Source organism: Solanum tuberosum, unplaced genomic scaffold, assembly GCF_000226075.1.
Source record: "Solanum tuberosum cultivar DM 1-3 516 R44 unplaced genomic scaffold, SolTub_3.0 scf00068, whole genome shotgun sequence".
In the NCBI taxonomy this organism is placed as follows: Eukaryota; Viridiplantae; Streptophyta; class Magnoliopsida; order Solanales; family Solanaceae; genus Solanum; species Solanum tuberosum.
The window spans coordinates 1,311,908-1,325,151 of NW_006238994.1; the positions used below are offsets into that span (position 1 = coordinate 1,311,908).

The 13,244-nt window shown below is 35.7% G+C and overlaps 2 protein-coding genes across 2 annotated transcripts in view; one reads left to right on the forward strand and one right to left on the reverse strand.

Moving 5' to 3' along the window:
- LOC102580714 (alpha-N-acetylglucosaminidase) overlaps positions 1-6,563 on the forward strand; it is a 26,582-nt gene extending 20,019 nt beyond the window's left edge. The window contains exons 14-19 of the mRNA XM_006345357.2: positions 479-577; positions 1,525-1,635; positions 2,198-2,460; positions 5,051-5,288; positions 5,956-6,034; positions 6,132-6,563. Of these exons, the coding sequence (XP_006345419.1) occupies positions 479-577; positions 1,525-1,635; positions 2,198-2,460; positions 5,051-5,288; positions 5,956-6,034; positions 6,132-6,367 (1,026 nt within the window). The 3' untranslated portion in view covers positions 6,368-6,563. The remainder of the gene's footprint in view (positions 1-478; positions 578-1,524; positions 1,636-2,197; positions 2,461-5,050; positions 5,289-5,955; positions 6,035-6,131) is intronic.
- A 498-nt stretch (positions 6,564-7,061) lies between these two features.
- Positions 7,062-12,801, reverse strand: LOC102581052 (uncharacterized). The gene is made up of 3 exons (XM_006345358.2): positions 10,754-12,801; positions 7,897-8,023; positions 7,062-7,821 (listed from the first exon to the last, which is right to left on the reverse strand). Exons 1-3 carry the CDS (start codon positions 12,439-12,441, stop codon positions 7,354-7,356), a joined length of 2,283 nt encoding a protein of 760 aa, XP_006345420.1. The 5' UTR covers positions 12,442-12,801; the 3' UTR covers positions 7,062-7,353.
- Positions 12,802-13,244: the final 443 nt, after the last annotated feature.

The window sequence follows — 13,244 nt, forward strand, 5'->3', positions numbered from 1 at the left end:
GACGGGCGGCATATATGGATAATAGCCGCCCGCCGGCAGCGGAAGCTCTTTGATTGTTTACCAAGATCGTAGAGGCTCTGATACCATGTGAGAAATATAGGAAAAGAATATTATTGAATTATTGTTGTGTACATTATTACACTGAGACCCTATTTATAGACCCTAGAATACAATCATTTACCAAGTAGGATACTATTTTGTATTCCTATTTCTATTTCTATCACTATTCCTATTCTAATAGAATTGTATAAACCTATTCCTATTCTAATAGGATTGTATAAACCTATTCATATTCTAACAAAAATATTTTGTTATTTGTTTCTTTCTAAAGGTATTATTCAGAATCTCTGACTTTTTATGATTCTATATCCTCTTGAACAGTTGCATACTATGATTTTACTTGAGTTTTTAATCCATTTCCTTGAATTTGTCGAATGTCCATTACTATTTTCTTTGCTTGCTGGATACTCTTTGGCAGGTTGGTGTTGGAATGTGCATGGAAGGAATAGAACACAATCCAGTTGTCTATGAGCTGATGCCCGAAATGGCATTTAGAGGGCGTAAATTTCAACTTCAGGTAACAATCTTGTGTCAATAAGAAATCATGAGGATTCATGATAATTATCACCACAGAAATTTTTTGCTCATTTTTCTGTAAGAGCCTTTTCTATTCAATCTCCCATTCTGTTTTAACTTATATGCTTTCTAAGCTCGTTATACTACAAAACTGTTGCATAAGGCTATACTTTTGACTTTAGAATTCAGAACTGTAAATTCTATAGAACTGAATTAACTTTCAGCCAAGAACTCTTTGTTTCTTGGTTTTGCTGTATTCTTTTGCTTTTGTCAATTTCTCCTGTGATCTTTTGAAATTTTACTATAAAATAATTCGAACCTTGTGAAAATATGTTGATTTGGATCAAAGGTGATTTTTAATCTTGAACTATATGCTTGACACAAAAACAGTAGCGGTACCTTGAGGATGAGGTTTGAACTGATTGGCCTCTATTGTGTGCATATCAATTTTTTATCAAAAAACTCATCTTTGTGCACTATTTTTTCCTACGCAAATGCAGGAATGGGAATTACTGAGCTTAATAATCTTTGATGAGTTCTACTGACCTTATTGGACATATTTCATTGAATCTCTTTCTCTATATAAAGCTGGTATTGGTGCATGTTGAAAGGTGTAATATAATTCAGTAGTTGTTTGCTGTCTTACTGAAAACTGATTTATGCTACTGTAAGTTCCTTTGATACTTGCTGGGCTCAATATCAATCAATCTTGTAGGCTAGTTCTATAAGAAAACCACAAGTCTCCAAATATCATTTAATCTGATGAGGATGTGCAATTTTATCATTGATTCTTGAATACACTCTCAATATACCATTTACTTATGTCATATTATTATGCTATCTTTGAAGCTCATATTCACTGGCCTCACCTGTGTTTAAATCTCCTAAAACCCAAAATTTGTTCTTAGCGCCGATCCTCACATCAGATTTTATTTGTTTCGCTGGTAGGGATGGTTGAAATCCTATTCTCGTAGACGTTATGGTAAAGTGAATGATCAAATTGAAGCTGCTTGGGAAATCCTTTATCATACAATCTACAACTGTACTGATGGAATAGCTGTAAGTTCTTCATAATTGTTTGTGCTTAAACATCTAATCCTACATCTTGTGATTCTAAGGAGAATGGATTGCTAATCATTTCTTGTATATGAGGACATGTAATATTCTGGAGCTTCTGATATATTATATCATATATGCTAGATTAGTTCTGTTAGGGAGTCATCAGTCTAAGATAGTATGTGTGTTTTGGTTGAAGTCAAACTAGTTAATATCTTTCTAGCTAAAATTATGATGCAATTAGCTGCTCATTGCATCTCTCAGCATCTAATTAGTGAAAACTATACGAATATCCAGAACTAATTTCTGTCTTCAACTTAAAATGTATATCTTGCACATTGGAAATCCTTCACAAATTTCTTTCCTCGTATGTATGCTTGCTTATCAAATCATGTTCAGTTATCATAACCTATTCAGGAGAAAAGAGGAGATAAATCTTATATTAAAGCCATGATCTGAAAGAAAATTCTTCGAAGCACTAAATGTCTACATCCCAGTTTTCATGATTTGTCACTGGCATTTGTTTCTATCCCTCACCCTGGCCTCCTCCTTGTGCAATTTGTAGTTTCACAACACAGACTACATTGTGAAATTCCCTGACTGGGATCCCTCAGGGAAGACAGGAACTGGTATATCGGGGACTGATATGTCCAATCAGAACAGGATGCAACAACTTTCAGGGTTCCAGTGGAATAGACGGTTCCTTTTCTCTGAAAAAAGCTCCAGTCTACCAAAGCCTCACCTATGGTATTCTACTGAGGATGTCATCAAGGCATTAAAGCTATTCCTTGATGCAGGAAAAGAACTTTCTGGAAGCCTCACATATAGGTAAAGGCTGATTCTGACTTTCACAAGTGATGAAAAATGACACGTGATCCCTTTTATTTGCAGGCACATATAAAGTATATCCAACTATTCATTCTAATTCTTAAAAAGAGGGGTGAAAACTAAAATTTCCAAGAAATCTTTGCATCTGTACCAATAATGTTGATCCAAATTTGTCAGTTTAGAAGCCTAAAGAATTGCATTAGTGCTTTATTATGCATAAGAAGACTCTACTATTGTATAGATATAATCCAGATTAGGCATGTTATATTATTTAGAAAATATAGAAGAGAAAAGCAACATACCAAAAAAAGTAGTTCTTTCCTTCCCCCAATCTTATGTCAGGATACTGTAAAATGTAGTATCGAATGAACAAAATTAAAGCCACTTACATAATTAGCAACTTCAAATGTCTCAGAGCACCCTATAAAGCCTAGTGTTGTACAATGGTGACATTAGTGCTCAAGGGGAACTGCAAATCCGAGTAGCTACTTCTGAGCAAGAAGCCCTTACTCATATAAGTGGATTCTATGCCTTTCATGGCAAAGCAGCTTACCAGATGTCCCTTATATTGTACAGAATTCCATAATGCATGAAGAATATTCATTTTTGCGCTCAACCGATGGCTTCAATAAACTTACAAAGGCAAGCTGCTTGATGTTCTGCATCTGCAGGCTTTACCTTTTGTCAATATGAGCTTCGCCTCTCCCATTTTCCTTCTCCAATGCACCTTAAGATGAACCAATATTTCTAACAACAAGTCTGTAATTTTTAAAAGAAAGCGTCTGATCTGTTTAGTGGCTTTCTGTCAACAGTTACCTCAGAATTTTAGCAGCTTCTTTTTTATGATAAGAATTTTTCAAATTGAACCTGTTATTTGGATAATTTCTTTGTTATTTTTTCCATTCCCTTTGAATATTAAAAATATTTTTAGCTAAAAACCAGCTATTGGTTAAGCAACTTTTATGAGGAGCTGCTTTTTCCAAATGATCCTGTATGTTAGTAATTATTTTTTATAAACCAACAAGGGTTGTGGTGGAGTGGTAAGTACTCCTTCATTCTTAACCAAGAGGTCTTGGGTTCAAGTCCTCTTGGGTACGGAGTCGCCTTTGTTAGGGAGCGCTTTACCCCCCAACGTGGGACTTCCCAGCGCGAATCTGGATTTAGTCGGGCTCCAATGTGGGTACCGGACCTGATGGGAAACCAAAAAAAATAAATTATTTTTTATAAAGGCAATTTCAATAGCTGTACTGTTTTAAGAAAAAAATTCAAATTGCTTGTGAAGATACCTTTACTTCTAGGTTTGCGAGCTATTGCATAGGAGCGGGGGTTTTACCCTGTGCGCACCCAAAAGGGTAGCGGCTGCGGGTTTCCCTTGTCATCAAAAAAAATAAAAATACCTTTACTTCTAGTTCTGAATCCATTTTCCTTCAAGTATAATAAAACCCCAACTTTTACCTTAATAGTTGTGCCTAAGCTTGTGACCTCTAAATTGGGAGGAAGAGATTGCACCCAATGGTGTCAATGAAGTGGGTTGGGAATCATGAGGTCTCAAGTTTAAATCCTAGCATAAGCAAAAATAAAAATAAAACACCAGGTGATTTCTTCCTATCTGCCCAAGCCTTGTAGGACAGAATCACGAAGTAATTGTTGTGGTGATGGGAGATAGCAGGTACCCTGTGGAATTAGTCAAGGTGGGTGCAAGACGGCTCGGACACCACAATAATAAAAATACTGAGAGAAATGGAGTATAATATCTTAATAAGAAATTAATGGTGATGTACTGTTTTCATTAACTATATAATACTCTTGAAGAAACCTAAACCGAAAGTCTAGGATGTTTATGTGTGCTATTTCAGATAGTGGGTAGTAGAAATCAAGTTCATATTCCAAAACTACTTTTCTTCTTTTTTGATAACAATTCCAAAACCTTCGTTTCAAAACCATTTGATGTATTCGTGGATTTCACATTGTCTTTCATGTACATGGCATGCACTTTCTGATTAATAGGAACTGCTCGCTATGTTTCATTTTTCATGAAGGTTGTTGAGTCCCACATAGGATGTGGAAAGGGAACTTGAACTCCTTATATGATCTTGGGAAATTGTCACATCATGAGCTAGTTTTTGGGGTTATGTTAGGCCCAAGGTCCATTTCTTTGTCAAAGGTGTTTGTTGGATGGAATTTAAGAAAGAGAGACTTTTAACATAAAACTTAAAACACAAGATAACAAAAGTACCCTGTTAGTATCTAGCAGTCTTCTATATGCCATGTCAATTCCTATGAGAGCATGTTATTAATACAAAACGAAAATGTTGAGAATAAACAACTATCAAATACAGAAAGATCTTGAGTGTCATATAAAATGTAATAGAGAGAGTAGTTATTATAAATAAGAAACTTCAAAATCCTGTAGCAAAAAAGAAAGGCATTGCGAGGATTTTCAATAGAATAGAATGACAACTTCAACTCTGAAATTCTGGCCATTTTGATTTCACCTAAGGAGATGAATATGTATTATTCTTCTCATGTGCACAATGAAAATGATCATAAATGTGAGAATCACCTCTACTTCGGTATTTGGTTTCAACAGATATGATTTGGTGGATTTAACCAGACAATCACTTTCCAAGCTTGCAAACCAGGTTTACTTGGATGCAATATCTGCTTTCCACCATGAGGATGCTAAAGCATTGAGTCTGCATAGTCAGAAATTCCTTCAACTTATCAAGGACATTGACAAGCTTCTAGCAGCTGATGATAATTTTCTTCTTGGAACGTGGCTGGAGAGTGCCAAAAACTTGGCGATGAATTCTGATGAAACGAAGCAGGTGAGAACAGCTAAATGAAGATATCTTATATCTTCTGCCATTTGAGTTACTTGATTTAACAGGAAAGGAAAACGAGAGTGGAAGTTCTTAAATTAAATTTGCTAGTGATTCAAATATACCTTGTGTTTTTAGACTGATAGAAAAACAGAAGAATCAACCAAGTGAAATTAATAGATTCAATGAGCTTTTTCTCCATTTGCAGGCCATAGACTTTGTATGTTATAGAGTTTTCTTAGTTTGGGACATTTGTGGTGAACCCCAAACTATGACTCTTAGCATTAAATTATCCCCTCATTGACTCACATTACAAAGCTACATTCTTTTATCAGAAATCGTATGAGTAGCCCCCTTCGATTAGACCAACCCCATCACCCACCCCATGGAAAAGCTTGCTCTGACAAACACCCTCCCATAACCATTAGAGACCAGCTTCTTTTAGAGGATGCTATTTTCCAACTTATGGAATGACATGGATAATAGTAGGAAAATTGCAAGATGCAACATAAGGTAATCCTTAAGATTCTCCTTTATTATTTATTCAGCTTACACCAAGCTTTGAACAAAATGTCGTTATCTGATGAGGTTCTGTCTGCTGAATCCTTGGAGATAAATAATGTAACGAGTTCTTCATTACTGTCTACTTAATCCTTTGGTATTTTCTTTTTAGTATGAGTGGAATGCAAGGACACAAATAACGATGTGGTATGACAATGCAAAGTACAATCAGAGTAAACTTCATGATTATGGTAAGCTCTATTTCCATCAGATAATTCAGCCTCTTCATTTTTACTTCATATCATAAATATTGTTAAGAATTTTGATATTTTACTTGTCTTCAATCAGCAAACAAGTTTTGGAGTGGCTTATTAGAAGCATACTATCTTCCACGAGCATCGATGTATTTCAAGCTCCTGTCTAGAAGCTTGGAAGAAAAACTGGACTTCAGTTTGTTGGAATGGAGAAAGGAGTGGATAGCGTATTCAAATAAGTGGCAAGAAAGTACAGAGCTTTACCCTGTGAAGGCTCAAGGAGACGCTCTTGCTATTGCTACCGTTCTATATGAGAAATATTTCAGTTGAGATGAGATTATCCATTTCCAGAGTCAAACATGAACAGAAATGGAAAACTTTTTCATGACTGTACAACAAATAACGTTGGTTCTATGTTTGTTTCATCTCTCAGTGGATGATGTGTTTGATAGAATGTGTTGTTGGCTGTGACAAAAGTTGATTAATCTGGTTCTAATCTACTAGTTTCACAGCAGGTGGTTGCATGCCTCTCAAAGGAAATGTTCTCCCCTTTTACTTTAAACTCATGAGTTGATTGAAGTGCAGATTGATATAATTCACTGAGATTACCAACCACGGAACTCCCATAGAAGTGTTATACACCTTATTACCATCAACCACTGATATTGAAAAGAGAGCTATAGTTTTCATGGGACACCCCAGTATTTAGCAGTGTCCAAATCTAGGAAGTTGGTGAGTACTACCTGTTGTGAACAGCTATTCCTACTACAAATCCATCAACTTTCATTGTCCTACAATCATGCAACTGCAAGCATTCTTGACTGTTCTTGTTAATAACTTTCTGCAAGGTTCATCAATGGAACATCTTTACTGCAATTTCAGTTTCTGATTTCAATCTCCTCTAAAAAGAACTGTTAGTATATTATACAGACAATTGTACATGAGTTTAACCATTCAAATACATAAACATATTTTGCACAACACTTGTCTCTAATATCAACTAATTCCCACAATCCACAAAAGATATAAAAAAAACAAAAATGAATCAACCAAGGTTGCACATAAATTGTCAAGGTGCATCAGGTGGTTGACAGACAGAGGAATAAGCAGTTATTATAAGAATACACACTTGAAAGACTGATAGAGATTGCTTAAAAGTCATCTCTGAATAAGAAAAAAGAGCTACAAGATTTCACTATATACTCTACCTTTTTTTCTTTTTCCTCCAAGGTGGGAATGAGCAATTGGAAGAGTAACTCTATTGTACATGATGTTGTCTTCTACAACTTCTAATATTTTCACAATAACATGAGATCCTAAACCAATTCCATCAGCAAAGGGTCACCTGCTGCCATGAGTCTTATCAACTTTATAAATTCAGATTCAGTGGAAACAGCCAATGGGTGCACAGCTGGTACTTGAGCAGAATACAGTTTCAATGAATTGGTAGACGATTCTCCTGTCTTATAAACCATTTTATTCAGCAAGGTATCAAAATTCTGAGGTAAATCCATGGCCATGAAGAACATAGGTACAGCAATTTTCTGGTGTATATCAAGATCACCAACTAAGTCTACTAGATCAACAAAGTCCTGAACAAAACGCCGAGGAACATAGAACACCTCAGAGCCGCACAAGGCGATGCTCTGGTCAGTTGGACCACTCTCCTTGTAGTTGACTTGGAGGTGAACGGGCATTGTGCTTACCACTTTCTTCACCAATTCTGCTTGCTTTACAAACCATGAAGAGTCCTTTCCGTTAATCATGTTTCGAGACGTAGGCACCTGATTCAATTGATTGTGGGATGAATATTTTGCCTTTTGAGATAATTGAAATTCATGATGTAAAGGGTATATTACCTTATTGGCGATCCACAACTTAGATTTGTCGGCTTGCAAAAGGTTCCAGTAGTTCAAAACTGTATTGTCCTGTAGGAAGAGAAATCCTTCCGTGCTATTGAATCTTTCGAGTATCCTTGGAAGATACCTGAGAGACGATTTGAGTGTCAGCAACAAATGTACAAATCGACTCCTTCAACATAGAATTGATCAAGTTTTACAAAGCAACAAACAAGTTCTAAGTACTAATTGTATTAAACATGTCTTATTATAAATTACAGAAAATGGCTACACAATAGAAAGAAATGTACAAGTCACCATGAACCATTCATCGAAAAAAGCAGAATATTTGCAGATTGTGACCAGTTTCGTGCGAAAGTTTCACAATATCATATATTACTACAAATAGGATTTAACAGTTTCTTCTTCATTAAGGAATATTACCTATAACTGTTAGCCAGCTTAATCTTGATGAATTAGGAATTATTGTACAAATATTAATACACATCTCGAGTTGGGGAGTAAAGTTTTAATTGCCTGGTAGGTATTCTTAGCTTGGGGTGTCCAGCTGCAGACTGTATATACACATGTAGGCTGTAGCATTACTCCATAATCAACATGCCATCCGTATTTCTACTACAGGATGCCAATTCCACCATCTCTGGTCCATTTAAATTTCATACCCATCAAATTTCTGTTAATCTCACTATAGTTATGCCAGTAAATGACCGTACTGGAAAAAGAGCTCCAAGAGATGTAACTTGAGACCTTTCATTTCAACATGCTACCAGCAGTTATCTTCATCTCTCTGTCTCACCCTTTCTTAAGACATACTAGCTACTGGAAGATGATATTCTTTCCCAGTGGTAGACTAGAGCATATTTTTCATGGATAATTTACAGCTTTCCTTGTGAATAGAGGTTAAGAACAAAGGAGGTCAATGTTCTTACTACCCAAGCTGGGAGAAGTCCAGTCTAACTATTCAAGTAAAAGGGAGGAGAAATCAAATGTAAACATCATGCTTGGAGGCAAGCTATATGCAATATATTTCCAAGAGACAAATTAACAAGTGGAAGATGAGACAGTAAGAGAATGAGATTTCCATGGACGAGAGCATATTTCCTACAACAGTTTAGATTTCACTACAGTCAATCAAATACATAAGACCATCCAAAAGACTTTACACCATACTTTGTGCTTTGAATCAAGAAAAGATACCACACCTTCCTTTTTTATGTGTGTAATTGTCCAGATGGCATTGCTATATAGGTTTGGAAATGCCTTGGAGAAGTTGAAGTTGTATAACTAACGAGTTAATGTTATATTATAGGGAGGAACATTATTAAATGAGTGGAGAAACAGTATCTCAGTTTCGATATATAAGAACAATGGAATAAACAAAATTATCCAGTAACTGTAGTACCAAAAGTGAGTCATACAAGTTTTAGAAGAAAGAAATCCATGTCAAATATATAAATGCCATAAATGATAGGTACAAGGGAGTAATACCAAAAAGTTCCCCATTACTTTGTTTTATATCAAGGATCTACCTTGAACCTCTACTTGTTTACCCTAGTTATGGATTAACTAACCAATAGTATACAAGATGAGGATTCATGGGGAGTGTTATTTGAAGATGATATTAATTGACGACACTAACAAAGACGTCAATGAAAAGTTGGAAGTATGAAGATGTACCCTAGAAAGTAAGAGTAATTACATGAGTGGAAGTAAGGCAGAATAGTTGCACTACAAGTATAGTTCCCATAAGAAGAATGACAGTCATGTACATTAGATTGGATTTTGGTGCCTAAAGGTAGAAAATTCAATCACAAAGACAGTGGCATGACATGAAGAAATATCACATAAAATGTGGTTGAAATGGAGAAGAGCTACAGGAGTGATCATCGATGTGAAGATGTCTAACAAAGTGAAAGATAAATAATATAGAATGGTTGTGAGACCAGTAATGTTACATGGAAATGCCTAGGAGGCCCATATCCACAAGATGAGTGTCATCAAATACAAACATTAGACTGGATATATGGTTATATAGAATTAGAAAAGATTAGAAATGAGCACATGGATAGATGGTCTATGTAGCACACCTAAAAGGATAAAATTATAAGGATAACCAGAGATTGTTTGGCCATGTATTATGTACACTTCAAAATGCACCAGCCTACAGGTACCATACTATGATGATTGAAGAAGATAATGGAGGAAGGTTGTCCCAAAAGATCAACAATATCTTGGAATCGATACATACCTAGTGAACAATAGAACACTATGGAAGCAAAGGATCCATACTTGTTGTTATACTTATGTAAGTCTGGTATTTTGAGGAGTTCAAAAGTTCTGTTTAGACTGATAGATTATACATCGATGCAGGGAACATAAGTGCAAGATTTATAGAACTTAAAAAGGTAAGATTTAGAGAACCTCTAATTATAGATAACCCCTCATTTGTCTCATAAATATGGATTACCTAGTATAGCAATGAAATGATTCCAAATAGAGCAAAAGGTATATAGACGATGCGTTTAATGGGTTAAGAGGTAGTTGATTGATTAGTTCAATAGCTTGAGGGATAAAAAAAATTCAATTTAAGGAAACATGACAACTATACTTGGACAAACCAAAAGAGAAAGGAAGCCATTTTTTTCCTGTGAGGATGTATGCTTTAGGATGTCAAAATGTATGCATCAGAAAATTATGTGGACATAGAAAATGTGCTGCAAAATGATGGGAAGTAATACTTTGTGTTCCCCATATCCTTGAGAAGACATTCCATTAGATGGTAATACTAATTACTAAAATTCTAACAAGCTATAAGTACACTCACTGTATAATGAAAAGAATGATGATGTATACTTACTTGTATACTTGGTCCAACTGTCCTTGCTCAACAGCAAGATCTGCATCAGCTTGTGTTGACAGAATAACCACAGTTTTGAACACTCTTCCATATAACAATCTCCATTCTAATGCAGTTTGTTGCACAGGTCCAGCGACAAACATAATTAGCACAACATTGCCAAAATTCTTCCTCCACCTTATCAAGTTCCCGATTTCATAATTCACCGTACCTGATTCCTCAACCCCAAGATGTACAGAAGGTAGTTTTCGGGGGACGAATTCCTTTTTATCTCCACGTTGAACAGTTGCCTTTTGCAGATCCAATTGTACTGCCATCAGTCTTGGCTGCTGATACCCTACAGCAGCCAAGTCATGCAACCATGCAGCTGTAAATTTGACATCATTCTCGCTCCAAAACCCCTCTAGTGCCATTGTATGGCTCAATTCTAAGATTTTCTCATACAGCCCTTGTTTTTCAGATCTCCAAGAAACTAAAAATTTGATCAAGCGACCCACATTTACATGCAAATCTTTTTCCTCTGAAAATGGGTATGCTTCAACTTTGTCATCTCTGTGTACCGAAGGAGGATACACCACAACAAATCCACCGATTTCCCATAACAACCGTTGTGCCCAGTAACCTCTTAAGACATCAGAAGCCATTGTGCTCACTGACACTGGAAGCATCAATGACCAAAATGCATTATAGTGAAACAACGTGTTGAATGAATTGATTGGCACCATTAGACTTTGAGGCAATGCCACTTTCGGGGCATGTTCATCAAATATAATATCAAGTGCTTCTGATCCAACCTTCCTTGTAGAATAAAAAACCGAATCAACATCAGGTAGCCCATTTGATATTCCCTGTTGTATGTACTGTCGTCCTCCAGACACTTCAGTATAGAACTCTTCATGATTTACAAAACCAACACTTTCCAGTGGCAATCCTCTAGGCCAAACTGACCTTTGTCCGAAATGTATATAAGGATTGACAACAGTCTTATTCTCAATCTCAAGACTATACTGCAAAATCCTCTGTTGCTTAGCAGCAGCATCATCCAACTCCAAATCAAAATGTTTCCCAAGATCCCCACCAATCACTTCCCCACGATCATCAGCATCAAATATTCTCTTTGCACCATGTTGGATTGCAAAAAGATACCCAACACTCTTCCTCACATAAGAATCATAAGGAAGGAAATCCGTCACCCTAAACCCCAAACTCGCTTGTTGTTCCAGAGAAAGATATATAGCACCTTTCAAGTTCCAATCTTTCGGGGTTCTCGAATTGCCTATTGCAAGAACTTGCCAACCCTTTAACCTAACAAGACTTTGGAGTGGACCAGATGGGTAATCTGATACAGACACAATAATCCATTGCTCCGAATGAAACGACGAAAAGGGAGACGACTTATCTACAATCGGCTGAACTGAATCAAGATCAAGTTTTGGTAACTTTGGTTTCTGAGGCTGACTTTGGTGGGAATTTTGGAAGCATAGGATTGTGGTGGGTACACTAGAGGTACGTAAGTAAAACAGGGCTGCCACACTAATAGTCAACAACGAAACAACAAATAGTTTAACAGAGTTCTCAGATACCCATGTGGAAAAATCAAGATTTTTAGTCTCAGAATAGTGTGAAACTTTGTGTTTCATAAAAAGGGGTTTTGAGGGTTTAGGAGATGAATGATCTTGGACCATCATTATATACACTATTTTCTGAAATGGGTATTAGATTTAAAGCTCATTAACACCACACCCACTTCGTCTTCTTCAAATCAAATCAAGAAAACAAGAAGAAAATCACAAGATTTACTGCTACTTTCAACTTGAACTGATAAAATTAAAAAGTATATATTGTGATCTAAGACTGTGAGTCTCACCTTTGCAGTGTAAAGGGGTTCTTGAGCTTGAATCGCAGATTCACTCAACAGGAAGGAAAGACACACCGACAGTTTCGTTTGTTTGTTAACATTTCCTTTTCGGTATTCAATGCTACACGCGTTTGAATTGGCGGCGCGTGAGACTCATAACTTTATTTATTTAGTTTTCTATTGGTAGCTGGTTATCAATCAATGTCACAGTTGTAACAACTAAATTTTTTATTATAACTAAAAGACAAATGGCTCAAATATATAATCGAATTTTGAAAAAAGACTCATTTATGTTATGAGTTAATATCTTATATGATCACTCAACTTATACTTCTTTTCATAGAAAGTCACTCAACTTTCATTTATAACCTCAAAGTCATTTAATTATGAATTTTTCTCACAAAAAGTCACTCAACTAATAGTTTTTTTCATAGAAAGTCACTTAACTTTCTTTTATAACTTCAAAGTCACTCAACTATTTATATTTCATTTAGAAAGTCACCCAACCAATTTAAATATGTTTTGATTAAATTTTGTTGAAACACAAATTTTGTTTTAAACTATTTTTTTAAAATAAGAAGATATGCATTTTAATTTATTTTTAAATTTTTTTTATTGAGTTGTTTTAAATTA